The sequence below is a fragment of the Primulina eburnea genome, chromosome 16 (assembly GCF_022965805.1).
Source record: "Primulina eburnea isolate SZY01 chromosome 16, ASM2296580v1, whole genome shotgun sequence".
Classification (NCBI taxonomy): domain Eukaryota; kingdom Viridiplantae; phylum Streptophyta; class Magnoliopsida; order Lamiales; family Gesneriaceae; genus Primulina; species Primulina eburnea.
In genome coordinates, this window is record NC_133116.1 from 5,273,069 (window position 1) to 5,291,526 (window position 18,458).

An 18,458-nucleotide genomic window follows, 5' to 3' on the forward strand; every position below is an offset into this window, starting at 1 on the left:
AAATTGAGAGATGTGTATGAACAATCATGAATCCAAATGAGAGAACCACAAACACCGACCATCAAAGCATACACCCAAAAAATTTCAATGAGTCATATAATCCACAAGAGAATTGATCATACATTATTGGAGTATATCTTCTCACGTTACCTCGAATCTTATCAACTCACATGCCCATGGGAGCATTTTGTTGCAAATGTCACACTTGTAAAAACTCAAAACCCCATACAATCTTACCATCTCATTCATAAAAATGGTCACCATCTTATCCAGTTCGAAAAATGTTGCTTTCGTTAACTTATCAATGACCACTTCAACTACATCAAGTTATCTCAGAATCACACTTGCTTCGTGCCACTTCAAAACTTCTAAGTATTCTGAATAGAACCTTCTTTTTACCAAAAAAAATGCGCTTAGAAGGAGCTGACCCCAGAGTGTATCTCATCCTTGGATTAGAGTTTGTCGAAAACACGATTAATTGAAGCTTAAGCTTAATCCTACAAAAAATATCATTTTCGTTTGATAGTTCGTTGAATTTGAAAGGGTTTGGAATTCAAAGAGAAGCTCATAGTCATTATGAAACTCAAAATCTCCTCTTATGCACAAATCGGACGAAATTTGAAGAAGGCTTTTAAATGGAGTGAGAGAGATCTGTTTCAGATTTTAACCCGACGGGCAGAAAACGGGAGACTGCAAATATTTAATTGGGAAAACTATAAACACATTAAAAACTTAAATAAAAAAAATAAAAAACAACTAATCTAATGTCCAGATTGAGGCTGTTCACCATCTAAAAAGGACTTTAGGAGCATTATATAAATAGTATTGATTCTTTTATAAAAAAAACAAAGACATGCATCCATTTCTCCCCGTAACTAAGCCGTCATGCACAGGCAATAGAAAAAGGATTGCAGGTATATCGTCAAAGCATATTAGTGAGAATAAAAATAAGATAATAAAAACAAAAAAGAAATATAAAATCCGCTCTTCAGAAAACAGAAAGGAACAAATCCGGAGTGAATCAAGAACTAGATACCTAATTAGGTGATAATGGGAATATCCCATTCGTTGATTGATATAATATACATTGTAGAGAGAACTTCTGGTTATATCTGCTGCACAACACGACTACAAAATTAAGGACTTTCACCTATCTAAACATCCATTTCCTTTTCTTTTTCAGTACAACTTTTCTACTCCTGTGTCAAAAGACTACCACGAATATTCCATATTAAATAAAACCCATTAAAAAATTGATGGGAATTAGAGTGGGAAATATTTAGGTTGGAGCAAATATCATGACTGCCAAAACAAGTCAAAGTCGTTACTATACAACGAACGGTCTTGAATTTCCAGATTTGCAACATGCCAATTAACGAGCTTCGATTGGATGCACTTGCACAAAACAAGTGCAAATGGAAAAATCCACCATTCATTTTCGTCCCTGTCAGTACATAAAATTCATATGAAGACTAAGAGATAGCAAAGCTATGAAATGGCAAAGCAGGAAAAGCTTTGGTTCTGGCTTACTTGTTCCATGACTGGAAATTTGGAAATCTCTTACTCGACTGAGTACGGAAGTGAAGATAGCCACAAATGAACGCAACACCCTACAAGGGTAAACCAATAAAAAAAAGTCAAATGTAATAAGAAAGCAAAGCTAACAGGACTAACCTAAAATTCCATAGTGATATTTCCAAAAAGAGGTTCAAGGCTTTACATGATAGTATGATACAATGTGTCTACAAAGAAAAACACATTAGTACGTGTAAAAAGTTTAGACACGGCATCACATTTGTCCTCACGTCACATACTTCTATTTATGCACATGGTTGTGCCAGCACACCTTAATCAGTGCCCTTGGCAATTTTCTAATTTTTTTAGAAGGCTCTTTATATGGCTTAAAATTGATATCCAGTCTAAATCCAATGCCAGAAAAATTTGGTGCAACACAACTTAATTTGATTTATTTACAAGTGCCCGACGGATATTGGAAGTGAATTTCAAGAATCGATCAAGAAACTTACAACATTTATCAAGGACAAAATGTTCCACAAAGCATATACACGTGCAAGACCTGCTGATCGCCGTGGTCCGTGACTGAATAAAGCATTGATACCAGCAGGGAATGGAAGTAAAATCCCCAGGGGTAAAATAAGCAATACAAAAAACACATCTGCTAAAGAAAATGAGTACAACTGAAGCAAAGTGAGTAACACCAGGCTAAAATCTCCTAGAAGCAGGATAGAGATTACCAAACCGACCAGGTCCTGCAGCACAAGATACAAGCTTTTTTCAGGAAAAATGACAACACAAAACAGATGTCTAGAAAAGTAAAGTAGGTCAGTTGTTTCTCGTTTGCAAGGGTTTAAATTGGGTACACAAGTTTCAGGTAGTGCATAAACTATAGTTAGAGACACAGCTAGCATCAGGTATATGGGAGGTAAGGTCAAATTTCTGCTCAAAAAAATTAACTAGACTGTTTTGGCCGCATTGAAGACTGGGAATTCGTTGTAGGAAAGCTTTACTCCAGAATGTGATAGCAGAACACAGGAATTCAAATACAAACATTAAAAAAAAAGAGCAGCAAAAATGGTAACATGTTAAAAGATGGGGACATTATCTGGTGATTGAAATGTTTTGTAGAAATTCTCAGCGTGTGTTTCATTATGTCATTCTACGGGTGTTCTTTTTATTTTGTTTTTCATATGCAATGTGTCCAGAATTCTGAATCTGAGGTCTGACATGAGCACCCTAAATAATAGGGAAAAAATACACCGAGCAAGAGAGTTTTCTAATATTGTACCTCAATGTTTGAAAGAACTAAACAAAAAACAAATTTACCAAATCTTTTGGATTAATATCAAGTTTTATATTTACTAACCGTAGAACAAGATCAGAGTCAATATTGTTCACCAAGTTCAGTCGTTTCTGAGAAACCATATAAATGGAGAAGGGTGGCTATTAAAAGAGGAAATTGTAAATTCAAATAGTTGATGCTTGGCTGGACTTTCAGATAATGTTTGGATCAAGTCCTTTGAAATCAAGCCTTTCAAATATATTATTTAAAATCCTTCTTTGTTGTTTGGATATAATTAATATCGGCTGACTTTAAATCCATCCCTTCTCAATCAAAGCTGTGTTGTATTAACAATGATACTGAATTTTCAGTTAACACTTCTACAGTTTCATTTGAAATCCAGTTAAAATCCAAATTTCAAATAATTTTCTCAAATCAAATAAAAAAAACTCAATCCAAAGGCAACCTTACAATTATGAAGTGATAATAAAAAGCCAGAATAAAGAAACCAAAAATGTGGTTTTCGGGCTTTTTTTTAGCTGGCTTCTTTTTTAGAACTAGAAAAAATGTTTTTCAGCTGTGATAGTTGAACACAAAATTGTTTACAGCCTTACATTCCAAAACAAGAAAAAAAATTGAGAAGTACAATTAATAAAGTGAATTTTAACCAAACTGATTATGTGTCCACACTAACCCTGAACTTGAGAGATGTTTGATGGGTTGACCCAGATAGAATGTGGCAAGTGATTTGGCAAACTCAAAACAGAGCCTATTGTTGGCGGTTTTATTCGGTAACAAGAAACTAACCAAAACCTCAATCACCTGACAGTCTACCTGAATCTGATTGGGCTGGGTAAATCCCAAACTTAAAGTAACACCTAACCCAACCTATACATTCAATTTTTGGACGTCCAACTCTAAAGATGAATTTGAGTATGGGTGTGGGCGGGTAGATTTCCAGGGTATGTACAAACAAGTATGTGATGGGGTCAGAAAGATACCTGGTGACAAGTATGTGATGGGGTCAGAAAGATACCTGATGGCCAACCGGTTTAGTATTGTGAATCAGAAAAGAGAGTGCAAAAAATATCCCTCTTTTCTCCTCAAGCACCTTTAAGTTGCTACTATCCAAAATTCCACCATAAATCTTAGGCCTTGGATTGCCTTCGGTGGTCCCACGAGTTCGATCTGAGTATGTTCCGTCTTTTGGAGAGATATTGATGGCACTGCATCACAAGAGCAAACCAGGAAAATTAAAAATTAGATCAAATAAACACTGAAGAAGATATGCTTCAAAAACTGTTTCAACCAACTTCAATCTTATTGCAACAATGATTGTTTATAGCAACTCATGGAGATGACAAAGAACAAGAGTCACCCACAAGTAGCAAGCAACATCCACACTACAGTCATGAGCCACCCAATAAATCAGTGGATATATCAAGTATCAACAAATGTAAAAGGGGCAGAAATATTTTTACTACAATGTGGTGCAAAATAATAAGTAACTGAACAAAAGATTAAAGGCAGTCAGAAACACTTCATTATAAGGAAAATAACATGCAAGAACTTGGTATACCAGTGAAGTCACTGTTTGTGAGCTCTGAGGGCTGAGGTCCAAAGATAAAAGTGGTAGCACCGATTATACCACAGTGTAGGAAAGAAAAAATCTATGGTAAGCCTAGAGTTGAAGCAAAATCTTGGAAAAACAGGAACTCAGTCAGGAAGAACTTTCAAAAATTTCAACAGTGGGCACAAATTCATGCAATCTTATATTCTTAACACACGCTACACAAACAAGTAACACAAATGTTGTAACCCATTTTACGAAAAAAATACAGCCTCAGAGAAACACCATCCACACAGTGAAAGTAACAAAAAAATAATGCATTGCGTTATGGTGGTAAAAACTCCGTAGCACACAGTTCTCCATCAACAGTTTGTCACTTTGGAGAGGAACTGGGAAATCAGCCTTCTTCACCCTCTAATCAAGTACATTAAAAAAAACTCGGGCACTTCATTTGAATAGCTATATGATATTTGCAACATTCTAATAATAATAAAAAAAACAATAAAAATGCCATCGTGGAATGGAGTTCCATATAGGTCAAACTATAGCAAAAAATTTATATATTTTAGGTGTCGGAACATCACAATTATTCATGAGTTCAAAAAAGACACATCCCCCGGTCTTTATTTAAGGATTTGTAACAAAATGCAAGCGCAGTCATAATTACATACCGTGAATGTTCTTGGTCTCCACGTGATCCATCAGGCCAACTTAATGATACAGGGTCCGCTTCTTCTTCAACAGCATAAACCAAGAGTCCATAATGACAATAGCTAGCAGTGGTTGCCCCAAACCAAGCAAGATCCACACACACACCATAGGTCCTTAATCTGGGATTTGCATAAACTTCAAGCCAGAGGATGACAGGACGAAGTTTTGATCGAAGGTAACCCCGACGTACCAGGCGCAACTGTGCATTTAGACCTGCCACAAAGCGATACCACGTGGTCGGTGGCACAGACTGACAGAAAAGTGATAGTCAGTGCAATTCTCTACTTCAATTACAAGAGAGAAAAATGGCTTGTCCAAGAAATTCATGTTTGTGCACAGATGAAATTCAAAGCCCCAGCAGTAACAACATACCTGACTCATGAGACTGGTAATGATACCATCATTATGAAGTGAGAAAGGAGTCATGTAGCTTCCATTTCCTCCAAATAATAGAGACATTGGTAATCTTTGGCGAAGACTAGGAGGAAGATCGCTTCTCTTTTCATCTCCTCCAAGGAAAAAGTCAACATAAGCTAGCAGTAAATCCGGAGTAGCAGCCACCTACGGTCACATATATGATAAACAAGGATAAGCTTGAAACTTTCAAATGAAGTACTGCTTCGAACACATGGATTTCAATGATGTGGGAAACGGAGATCAGTTTGTACTAGAAAAACATAAGCTTGAACGTGTTAAATAGCTTTGTCGGGGAAAAAAGCTTAAATCAATATAGTAGTTGATAAGGTAAATAAATAAAGTGTTGATTAATTCAACAGCATGAAAATACACAAAGTTTACAAGAATGTAACATGATAACATCCACCCATGAAGAACACGATAAGATTTCAACCTTAAAAGATTAATCGCAAAAGACAAATCCTTTCAAAACTGACCTTCAAACCCTCATATAGAGCACGTGAACGGCAAGATCGTAAGCAAGCATGATCATATTCAGACCGCACAAATTCTCGTATTCTTTGTAACTTGATTCTCCGTCTCCATTGTTGCCAAGACCATGCAAGGGGATATGCGAGAAAACAAAGAATACTATGTAGTGATCCTTCCCACCACTGATATGCAGCAAGAGAATTCATCTCATCCACAAAGGTATTAAATGCACCCTCATACCTGCCCATAAAAATTTATATACATCATATGGATAAAAGGCATAAGCTATATTTTCTTAGATTACACATAATATAGCAAACAAAGCACTGAAAGAAGAAATCAGCCAGGAGCAAAATGAAAAAGAACTTACACTATCTCCTTAACTTGTTCAGGAGGTATATGAGGAAGATGCCAAGGTTCACTAAATGTATTAGGACCCATAAAATACATTCTGTGCACATGACTCTGTGACTCTTCAACTCTGTTAGTTTCCAAAACCTGATTGAGAATCAATTTTTTTCCCTGATTACCACTAGAAGTTGGATTTTGAAAATGAAATAATAATAGTATATTTCACCACACACGTTAAAGACTTGTATATAGAATTAAACATGCAGGGTTAGTCAAAATACTTCATTAAGGGACTCCAGAAAAGGGAATGAGTGATCTATTTGAGAACCCTGCTGCATAGGATCTGGGCCTGATAACTCCTCAACCCCAATGAACTTCATCCGTGCAACACTTAGCACCAAAGCAAGTAAAATCAGTAGGCCCAAAAGAAGCAGACAAAACAGCCAGGGTCCTCCGAATGTATATATCAACTCTTCAAGAGCTGTATAGCAGTGTGGCATGTGATATCTCTCAGAAATGCATTTATAAGGGCAAGGTGTTTCTGTAATACCACCTACATGGAGCAAACAATAATCTCAAATTACTAGTCCACATAAGACATATATGAAAAAATAATCTAATGCTAATGTAATTTATGACTATCATAATAAGAATCGAGCACAGAGTTCAACCCAAAATACATTAGTCTAAAAGAGGATAATGACAATATTATCCCCTGATAATAAACAGCCTCCATAAAGGCACAAAATCCCACAATGAATACCTCGGACATGAACATAACCACCACGATTGGGAAGCTGATCACTTGGGCATGAAAAACAGAGGGATCTATCAGATCCAGTATAATTTTTATATGTGCCAACAGGACATTCCTGCAGAAATTTGAAAGAAAAACATCAACATCCAATACCGATGGCTCTATCACCTACTAAATTTTAGCTTCTGAAAAAGCAAGCTTTGGTTCTTTATCTAATATTATAACAAAAAAAAAACATTAGAATTTAGATGACATCTTGGCCAAGAAAGTTGGCAGGTTTCACCAGCTCAAAATCTTGCAAAAGAGTCCTAACAACAATGTGCCGAGTGAATTCCAGCTAACAAGCATTTTCTGCATAAAATATTCAACAATTCCACAGTATATTGCATTCTTCCTGTCTCAGCTTTTAAAATTAATTTCATCAACACCAAAATGCAAATGCTTCTAATGAACAATGTCGAAGAAGATAAGACAAATCCCTAAAAACAGCGGTCAAATGATGAAAAATAAACTACCTCACAGAATATCCCATACAGTCCTTTGGGGCAAGCTTTTCCACTAACAGTTCCATTTTCACCAGTATGACCTTGGTTGCCACCTAATCCACCCCTATGGTAAAGCAGACAACCTAGAATTACTGGAAAAATGCAATCCAAATAACAAAGCTGTAGACAAAAATTAAAAAGCAGATATTTAAAGAATTTTGAGTATCAATTCATGTTGATTAAGTGCATTCATCTTAAACATCCACACTACATTGTGATTCACCTGACTATTCACACACATGAGATGTTACACTTTCCGGAAGCAACTATAATACTTCCAATTTTTGTAATTGACATTTATTTACCTCTACCGGACAGGGCCTGCATGTAACTTAGTACGCATCAAAGTAAACAACAATATATTTACACAGGGAGAGGATACTGTGTTCACAGCTTCTTCAACGGTCAAGAGTGCATATACAATACAGTGGATGAGATACGAACTACAGTATAGCTTCAGCTTTGATAATTCAGTAAAAAGGTACTGTCAAACCTCATTCATAAGACTATAAGATGCCTTCCAAGCCTTAATTCAAAGTTAACAGAATGTAACAATTTTCTGTTGTAAATCATTATCGTGAAGTTATGCACTTATGTCAGTCTTAAATTATTACTTTTGCAACCCGATCACAACTCAGTATGTAAAAAACAGGAACTGTTGCCAGACATAACTTCAATCACGTCCCCCCCACCCCAACTTCCATACATGCTCAATTTTAAGAACCAAAACTGAAAAATAAATAGTTGCTTAACACATGTCAATCAATATATGGTTCCGCGCATTCCACCAGTTCTCCATTCATTATAAAAAATTGATATAAAAAAATTGATCAGACCATGAACAGGTATGGTAGCCGAAGAAGACTGTAAATCGAAAAAGATACAAGATGTGGACATAAAATACTACTTGTATCAGCAGCAAGAGAGAAATGAAGAACAAAATAAAGGGAAAGATGACATGATTACTTGATAGGTAATTGGGGTGCCAACTAGATTAGTAATTGGGGTGCAAGCAAGTCAAGTTACTCGTGAGCGACTCAGTCAAAACTCAACTCGAACTTGATTTGACTGAGCTACTTTCTAGCTCGATTCTTCAATCGAGTTGAGTTCGACTCACGATTGTTTCTACTCGATTAGCTCTCGAGAGTAGTTCGATTCTTCAATCAAGTCGGGTTTGACAAGTAGCTCGCGAGTTACTCTAGTAACTATATATTATTATCATTTTAAAAGATATATAGTTAAAGGGTATTTTTTCATATAAATATAAAATGTGATCCTAAAATTATGTTAATACTACTTTCGAGCTCGAAGAGCTCGAGTAACTCGATATATGAGTCGAGCTCGAGCTTGAAATTGAATGTTCGATCGAGTTCGAGTCAAGGTAAAATCGTGTCAAGCTCGAGTAATATGATACTCGAGCTCGACTCGCCACTTATGCACCCTAATTAGTAAGCTGAAGAACTGCACAATCAGTTAAAATGTGCAGAAGGTTCAAAGAATAAACTAAAGATGGAATACTGTAAAAAAAACACAAATGCCATCATAGGTTAAAATCAAGAACCACCATGTGACAAAGCAACAAAACACTTCGTATAGAAAAACACGTGTAGGTTAAGTATTTTTGCTAACCTCGAATTAACGCTCCCATTCACTACAGCTAATGGCCAATATTCATCTCCAGTGGCAATGTCCGACCAGTGAAAATGAATCCTGCCACCACCTCCACCTCCACCACCACCAAGGCTACCATGACCTCCAACACTTGATAAAGTGCCAAATTCACCGAGAGCCAAAAAGTGCAAAAAAACCAATATAGTTCCCCCAGATCCACCCCCAGGTTCAACATATGCATTATCAATATCGTACTTCTCTTGGAAACTCTCCCCATCAGCCCTAATAGAGCCTTCAACATCTAAATTCAACAAGGGATGCTCCAATGAACCCATCACTGTAAGGAAAAGGCAAATGAACAAGAACAAGAGAAGAATGGCACCTGACGATCAGAAATTTTAGAGACCAAAGGCATGCGCTTAAATCATAAAAATTCATAAAACATCTGATATATAAGATGGGAGTAAAGTTCTGCAATGGTTATCCATAGCAAACCACCCATCTTTACGTTTGAAGATTTATTTGGAGAAAACAAGGAAAGTCAATACTGAAAAAAGTAAGGCCTGTCATAAAAGTCATTTCTTGTTTCCACTGGTCCAGAATGGTATGCAAAGAAGTATAAAATAACTCATGATATACTAAAGACATCAACCTAATTATGATCATGATATCACTTTTGAACATATCAGATCAAGAGTTCTTCCATTTTAGGTTTATATAATTGGACACCTGAGACTCCTCTTTATTTATTCTACTTCAATTACTTCATCAAAAACTGCCAATGATAACAACCATAAATCAACCAACCTGCATATCAAATTGACCTTGTAGACACCAAGCACAAAAAATAGAAAGAGAACAAAGAGATGCACCACTGAAATAAGAAAAAATTCAAAAATATCTCACCCAAAATGCCGCCACCAGCAGTAAACACAGCTGAGCTCTCATTTCCGCTTCCACTACCCAATTCACAGGGCAAATTTGCATTTCCATACGATATGCCACCCGCGGCACAGTCATCTTCGTAACAGCCCATTCCACCTTTACCACCATGACCGCCGCCGCCGCCAATGCCAGTACTCGAGACGTTTCCTTGACCAATGCCACCAATGCAGCCTGCACAGAGAGCAAACTAAAAAATAATCGAAATTGTGGCTGATGTGATTCCTGGGGTTTTTGATTGATTATAGATTGTCTCAAACAGAAATTTTTACAATTCAAAAATAGATTTCCAGCTATGCCTGTTAATTATCTACATGGAAAAGCAATAAAGATGTCACATGTTCAAGATTTAAAATCATACCCATTCCAGATGTGCTAATGATTCCAGAGGAGGGAACCTTGATGGTTCTTGCTCTGTGAAAATGAACAACAGAACCTTCAACGTTTCCTTCAACAAGGATATCCTCCACACGACAAATCTGCATGCAACCAAAATACTAAAAATAAACTATCCCAGCAGAATATGAATGACAAATAAAAATAATAGGTTTTGAACAACACCCAAGTGGAAAATCACAAAATTCACTATTTCCAAACAAAAGATGTGCACCTGTAGGGTAAAAGGCAAAGAAGAATTCACATTGCAATCTTCAGGTGGATGAAGTAGTTCAGTAGCACAAACTTGCGACTGACAATCTAGTTTCAGCGTTCTAAACAAGAAACAAAAAAATGAATTGAGCAAGGTAGACTGGCACATTTCTGCTACTGATTAAATCGAATTCAAAGCATAACTTACAAAGCATCTCCAGAGGCATTTTTCAAAGGACCGCGGAGAATAGACCCAGGTCCAATCTTCATTTTAACATGATGAAAATACAGAACAACCCAATTAATTCAATAATATCCGTTGCATGCACAACCTAAAGCTATACTTCATTTATCAAATAACACAAGAATACTCATTCAAGATCATGTGCAATATTAATGTTCCAGGAGCCAATACAATTTGGAAACAATGTCTGCATGAAAAAAATCTTGCACAAGACAATGCACTTAAATGCAAAACGCGCTAAAATAAACCCACTAAACCAGTTACATGTATGTAGGTATAAATACACGCAACGGAAAATTTTTAGTACTTTTGAGTACTCTGAATTATGGTGGCAGATGAAAAAACAATACACTGGTGCATACCAATATGAAACGAAATGGAGGACATCCTAACAGATAAACTGAGAAATCTTGTGATAGAAAACATAACTAGGCCATGAAAACAAGGACATTAACGAACAATTAGTACAGAGGTAAAGTGGGATATACGCCAAACACAGAAGAAGAATTGACAAGCCCAATTGTCAAAGTAAACAAAGTTCACTGTTGACAAAAAATTAAGATAACAGTAACATTAATGTCCAGAAACCAGCAAAGTGGCCAAATATAATATGGTAAGATAAAATTACAATTTAACCACGAAAATAATAATGTTAAGTTGGACCAGACCAAATGAATTTGAAGCACACAGACCAGAGAATTTTAGAAACAGAGCAAATAAAAACTAAGAAATATCTTGTCCCATTCATATCCAGAAACATAATCATGAGAAAGGTAGTCAGTTTACACTTGCCATAACAAGAAGCAAAAGTAAAGGGGATAGAAATCTAATTCTGAATAGAACCTCCTTTGAGAGATATTTAAGCGTGGATTTTTAAACATCAAAACAAAAGGTGAAGAAAATATTTTTTTACTCACATTGACACTATAAAACAAGGATAACACAAGATGTTGTGCTTCAATACAATCTCCAGATCCTGACAAATTCAATAAACCTTGCCCATGAACTCCTAAGTTCGCATTAGAATGGATGAGGGATGATTCCTGCAAAAACATTACATAGACAGTAAATTACTGGTATATAAGAAATTTTCAAACTTTAACGTAACGCACAGCTGGTAGTTCACCTTGAGAACAATGAGATTACTAGCCTCGAGTAAAGAGGTCTCGACATTTTCGTCTCCACCACCATCTATCAGCAAACTTGAGTTCCACATTAGAAACATTTTAACAGACATGCGAAGGGCACCAAAAACCTGTAAATGATGTGGAAATGAAAATATAGTGTGTTTTCCAGACTTTCCACCTGATAAATGAACCATGACAAAGAAGGGAAAAAACTGGCATAAACCTAACATCGCTCAAAGAATGGAACACTAAGCCGAAAAACAAATCAATTATACAAGTATTCATAACATAAATCATTCATGGAATTTAGCCCGGAAAGCAAACAAATAAGGCTCTTCATGCATATTACACAATAAACTTAAATAAATCAGACAAACTGCCACTTACTCTAATTATAGAATCACTCATCAAAAGCTCTTCTGCCAACAGTTCAAACTCCGACATAGAATAATGTGCAAGTCCAAAGCTCAACGCTGCTCCAGCCAAGAGGCTGATTTGTCCTTGAACCTTATGACGAATACACAAAGCTGATTTAGGTAAATATAACAGTAGATATAACTAGGCAGTGGTTTTAAGAACAAGTTCATAGCATATTTTGTAAAAATAAAACCACATGCAGGAAAAAATACATATTGATGCAGAACATATGTAATGACCCGAATCTTTGTTTTCAATTAAGTATTAATTAAGAGATAATGATTTGTTAATTAAGTATTATTAAGGAATTGATAATCCGGGATTAAGCTGTTGGTATCCACCGAATTTAAAAAAAAATGGATAATCCGATCTATCTCTGATTACATTATCTCGAGAAATCCAACTAGACCAATGAGGTTCTGACACGTGGCAGATAAGATTGTTTCGGATTTTGTGAACTAGTCCAGTTTCAGCCTATAATTGGAAGCCGATTCTTTTGTTTCCTTCACCGCATTTCTTCAGAGAGAGAGTTCTAGTTATCCTTAGGTTTTCTAGCCAGTATCGAGGGCACTTTGGTGTCGAGAAGTTTCGGAGCTAGTATCGACTCGAGGAGGGGTCGGTGAACTGAGATCGAGACATCATCAGCGGGCTAACGACGGACGCAGGTATAACCCTAAATCCTTAGATAGTGATTTAAGGATCATTAGGGAGATCTTTGTAGCATGTTTGATCTGGTTTGTTAGTGATTTCTTTATGTTGGTATTGTCTAGGTTCAGAGCTTTCTGTCAGATTGTTTTAGTGAGGTACGTGATGTACTGACTGAGATATCCAAGCGTAGTATACACACTTATATGCTGCATATTTATCTGTTGCATGATACATGTTTTACTGCTTTGGCATATTATGCATGACATATCATGTTGAGCCTGATATCGTTTGAGATATACCTCGTTTGTTGGGGCCGCTCAGCCCTATTCTGTATTGTGGACGATGGGGCATCGAGAGCTACAGTGTCCAACGGGACCCGCGGGCTCTGATGACCTGGACATTGCAGGTCCACGTCTTGACGATGAGTGTGGGAGCCAAAACATGCCTAGGGCAGATCAGAGACTACACACTCAGGCGCCTCTAGACTGAGCATGAGATTCTTGACTTGATCCTTGATATCCGAGCATATTGCATTTTGCATGCATCATATCAGTTTATATACTCGTACATTCTCGTATTGGGCGATTGTCGCTCACGTCCTTGTTTTCATCTTGGGCACCCCATTCCACGGGGCAGGTCTTAGGTTGGACGGTTCGGACGACCAGGGCAGTGGCTAGAGCAGTTGGGTTTCGGTGGTGATCCAGTGGAGGTTTCCTGTGGTTTACTGTATTTTCGTTCAGGGTTATGTTTTGTATTTGTTATGGTTGTATTAACGTTTAAGACTGCTGTTATTGTTTTGTTTCCATTTGGGTTGTAAGATGATTAAGTATTTGGTTTCCGCTGTTTAATTGTTGGCATTAAGTTTAATGTTGCATGTTTATTAGTCTGTTTAGTAGTGGCTCGAGTAAGGGCGCTACAACATAAATAAGAAAAGATAAGAGACAACATTTGAATTTAGATTTGATGTGACTTAAAATAATTTATGTCCTGGACTGCCCAATTTTCCAGCTCAGGAAAAGGAAGGGTATCACTGTTTGCTAGGCAACTGGCAAATGGACCAGGTGATGCTTCCACAAACCTTTGAGCTTTTATTATCAGGGAATAGAAACATTACAAATAAACCCCAAGGATTGAAATCTATTGCTGTCATTTCAAACATATTTATGGTTACAAATACATGATTCTGAATGTGCCTGTGTTGTCAGGTTGCACATCCATTAGGAATTACCTAGTATCTGAAATAATGAGAATTAAGTTTCGCTAACCTGAACGCGACTCCACAACAAGGGAACAGCTGCCTTAGCATGGTTCTGGATGTAGACATTGGTCAAAAATGGTTGAGGAAAATCCATAAGCAAGGTGTCTGTATATGTTGATTTGTAATGATTGCTGACAGTGAGGCTGCGAGGAACAGTGTCATAAAATGTACCCGCGGCACCAGCATTGGAAGGACAGCCAAGACTACTTCCTCCTGCATTAATAAGGCATGTAACTCAGTTTTTCAGTAACCTAAAAAGGTTACTTTATAGCCCTAATGACAAAATTGTACAAGCTAGATGCAGCTACAACCAGCAAGCCCACCAGAATTAAGATTAAGACAAAAAAACACTTTGTCAGCAACTGGGTCCTAATCTACCTCTGCATTACACAAATATTAACTTTAATCAAATACAAGAAATCAAAAAAGCACCAATAGTTGTCACCATACGACCAACGTTCAAATATCAGTGCCATCTATCCCTCTGAGCAACCTTATCTAATCCCTGCCCTCTCCCGAGGGATAAAAAGCTAAGATAGAAAATATCGCCACTATTTTATAGGGGAAAAAAACATGGAAACATTTAACCTTTCTAACTAACCCAGATCATGTCGAAGAAAGTAGAACATCATGCAATACAAAAAAGAGGACATTTGTCAAAGAAAAGATGAAATTTTCTTAAAATTAAAACTAAAAAGATAATCGAAGGGATAAAATATCACAGGTCATCATACCGTGCACGGATATGACAGGTTCATCGTGCCTACTGAATATATCAACGGACACTCTACCACCACCACCTCCAGCAAAACCGTTACCCCCACAAGCACTTATTCTACCTATCCCAATCCTGCACTTTAAAAGAATAATTTGATTACAATCCAATCAAACTCAAACCTGTAGCAACCTTCCTCTGGCTTCAGATACCTTATACTTTATCTAATACAACCAGGTGGAAGAATAATACAGTAAAATCTGAACGATAAACTGAAATAATGCATAAAAGGGAAAAAAACATCATAGCACATTTCTTTAACTTTAGACTTTAACATTAAACTGTAACAGTAGATCGGACAAAAAATTACATCTTATAAGCCTTGATGTAGATGCTACCTCCAGACCCGCCTCCACCTTTATTACCTCCATCTCCTCCATCTGCCAAGACACTGCCATTTACCTCCAAGAGGGATTTAACTACAATCATTACCCTCCCACCTCCACCACCTCCATAGTCAACCTCCCTGCTCGTTGTCCCACCTCTACTACCATAACTCCACGGCTTCTCCAAGCTTGACCATGAATAAGCATCCCCGCCCCACACATCTTCCGCAAGCTTACTCTCATCATTCAAACACGCCGCCCCTCTTCCCCCGTGCCCCCCTCCCGCTCCATCCAACCCCTGTGGAGTCCCACTTGTCTGAGGCGGTGGCAAACCTGCCAACCCGGTGGTAGTCACAGCAGAACCGTTGCCGAAACTTGCATTTCCTGCAACTAATTGAAATGTTCCAGTGATTATGGAAGAATTTTGGCCTAACGTGAAGTTCCCCGTGACGTTAATGGTAAGCTCGCATCCCGAGAAGGACGAACAGTTCAGAGTAACATTTGGCAAAATCACAAAATTACCATCCCCTTCTATGTACACATTCTTCGACAAATTCAGATCGGACACAATCTGGCAAGTCGTATCCAAAGAACCAACCCCACCTAAATCGTACTCACATGACAACGACGGAGGGTGCGGCGGCGGAGGAGGAGGCGCCGGTGGCGTATAGTCCTGGTGAAACAACAGCACATCCGAATCCATCTCGTCAAAATCCGAGCCCGCGTCAGCAGACGACACCAGAATCAAACTAGGGTTTGCGAACACACTCAGTAGTAGCGCGAACACCACCACTACCGCGGGACGTGAAATCACATAACAAACACCGGAAACAGCCATTGGAAAACAACAAGCTGAGAATAGTCATCACGTCACATCATGCGGTAGCAACTGGATGCAGCGAAGATGAATTCCATCTGCTAAAGCACTTGAAATCGAAATTAAAAAAAAAAAAACCACCTGATAAAACTCGAGTGCTTGCAACTCCAGCCCCACTACACGTCTTGCGTACAATCTATGTATAGATTCGCATAAATTGGATTGGGGTTGAATTGGGAAAGAAAAGGGCAGTTGAGAAAGAGAGGGAGACAGAAGACTATAGAGCGAGAGAGAGAGAGAGATTACGTAAGCGAATATGAAAACTGGGGGGGTTAGGTGGTGGGTTTTGTTTAATCTGGCGAGAGAAGGTGGTAGAAATCTAGAAAGAACCACTCCTTTTCTTTTCTTTTCTTTTTTTTACTGCAGCAGCCTCTATGAAATGAATGATAAATGAAAACATTTTTTATAAAATAAAATATAATAAATATTTATGTTTATATTTACAAGATAAGATATCACGAATCACGAATCTTTAGTTGTGAAATGAATCAACCCTACCGATATTCACAATAAAAAATAATACTCTTAGCATAGAAAGTAATATTTTTCATGGATGACTCAAATAAGAGATCCGTCTCACAAAATACGACCCGTGAGACCGTCTTACACAAGTTTTTGTCTATAAATAATTAGAAATTGGTGGGGTTTGTATAGATAAATAACATTGTGATTATTAAAATATTTGAATAAGACGTTGTATAATATTTAATAAATTTTTGGTTTGATCTATCAAATTTGAGATAACATGTTAAATTACGGTTACGTCATTTTTTAAAAATTAATTAATATGACTAAAATTAACCAACTCATTATATTATTTTAAATAAATTAACATAATAATTCTTCAAAATATTACTATCGATGTTAAATTATTGATTATTTTTTAATTAAATATGGTCGGGAATAATTTTGTCGCTTGTGTACACTTGGAGCTCAGCTAGGGGATCCAGCGACGGAGCATTTTGTACTATGATAGTTGCATATAAAGTTGACAATAATAAAAACATCTGCGCCATACATAAATCGACAAGAGTCATGGCACTGACTCTGTATGAATTCGCCACACCATTTAACTTCATTTACCAAGCCATGTTGTATTTACTAATTTCATTTCGTTTATCAAAGGAATGAAATTGAGTGGTACGTGCGGATTCAACGTATAATATGTAGTAGGGTGTATTTAATATAGAGATTTAATGATTTTCAATGATTTTTTTTAAATGTTAGATTTCCATGGATTTGGTAGATTTTTATTGACATTTGTAGAATCTCACAAATTTGTAAATATGATTCCATGGACTTTTGTAGATTTTTTGCAAGATTTTGATAGATATTTGTAGATTTTTGTAGATTTTTTGCAAAAAAAATTACAATTCAATTTAACAAAATCAAAATTTCATATATATTATTTCTTCGAACTAGTAATTATTTAACATAAATAACATCTCCACTTTGAAATAAATTTACTTATTTAAAAAGTAAATATGTTTATATATGAAATAAATCACAATCAATTTATCAAAATTAAAATTTCAATCCCCATGTCTATTCAACATGCATAAATAATTAATCAATAAAATTTTAATTTATAAGCATATATAAATAAATTTAATCAATATAGATAAATAGCTAATCAAAACATTATGAAATTTGATAAATTTTAAACAATTTTTTATGAAAAAATCTAAGGTTCGTTATTGTGAATATGATTAATGTCACTCCACATTCTGTTTGCTATAGTATCTCTCCATGCATTTACATTTGCTCGTTGTTGTTCTTCAGTGCCAAATATTTGATCAAAGTTGTTATCCTCGTAAACTTGTTCTGATGAAGGTTGTGGAACTTCATTCTCTGGTTCAACTGGAAATTCATCGAAGAAAATTGTGCAATCCGGCACAAGCCAATACAAGCTTCGCCTGTGTTGTATATGGAAATGGAGGAGCAGTTTTGAATATTTTGAACCGCGCTTTAAATATACCGAATATCCTTTCAACGACGTTTCTCAAAGAGGCATGACGAAGAT

The 18,458-nt window shown here is 36.7% G+C and overlaps 1 protein-coding gene across 3 annotated transcripts; it reads right to left on the bottom strand.

The window, feature by feature from the left end:
* Nucleotides 1-956: 956 nt before the first annotated feature.
* LOC140816466 (uncharacterized) lies at nucleotides 957-16,707 on the bottom strand. Of its 3 annotated transcripts, none has more exons than XM_073175754.1 (22): nucleotides 15,543-16,707; nucleotides 15,192-15,307; nucleotides 14,465-14,670; nucleotides 12,522-12,641; nucleotides 12,134-12,262; nucleotides 11,925-12,050; nucleotides 10,972-11,027; nucleotides 10,786-10,885; nucleotides 10,537-10,654; nucleotides 10,140-10,349; nucleotides 9,252-9,570; nucleotides 7,593-7,686; nucleotides 7,084-7,192; nucleotides 6,602-6,873; nucleotides 6,340-6,467; nucleotides 5,975-6,209; nucleotides 5,454-5,642; nucleotides 5,042-5,331; nucleotides 3,837-4,026; nucleotides 2,028-2,270; nucleotides 1,531-1,610; nucleotides 957-1,444 (listed from the first exon to the last, which is right to left on the bottom strand). In XM_073175754.1, exons 1-22 carry the CDS (start codon nucleotides 16,394-16,396, stop codon nucleotides 1,297-1,299), a joined length of 4,332 nt encoding a protein of 1,443 aa, XP_073031855.1. In that variant the 5' UTR covers nucleotides 16,397-16,707; the 3' UTR covers nucleotides 957-1,296. The 3 variants fall into 3 exon arrangements, with proteins under 3 accessions (XP_073031855.1, XP_073031857.1, XP_073031856.1); XM_073175756.1 differs by having other exon boundaries at nucleotides 15,192-15,312; nucleotides 15,543-15,692; XM_073175755.1 differs by lacking the exons at nucleotides 957-1,444; nucleotides 1,531-1,610; nucleotides 2,028-2,270 and adding an exon at nucleotides 2,277-3,801.
* Nucleotides 16,708-18,458: the final 1,751 nt, after the last annotated feature.

Coding starts and splice junctions, on each gene's coding strand:
- LOC140816466 (XM_073175754.1), bottom strand. CDS start 16,396: ATGGCTGTTTCCGGTGTTTGTTATGTGATTTCACGTCCCGCGGTAGTG. Junction 6,874..7,083: donor TGGTTATGTTCATGTCCGAG/GTATTCATTGTG, acceptor TGCTCCATGTAG/GTGGTATTACAGAAACACCT. Junction 1,445..1,530: donor AATTTCCAGTCATGGAACAA/GTAAGCCAGAAC, acceptor ATGTACTGACAG/GGACGAAAATGAATGGTGGA.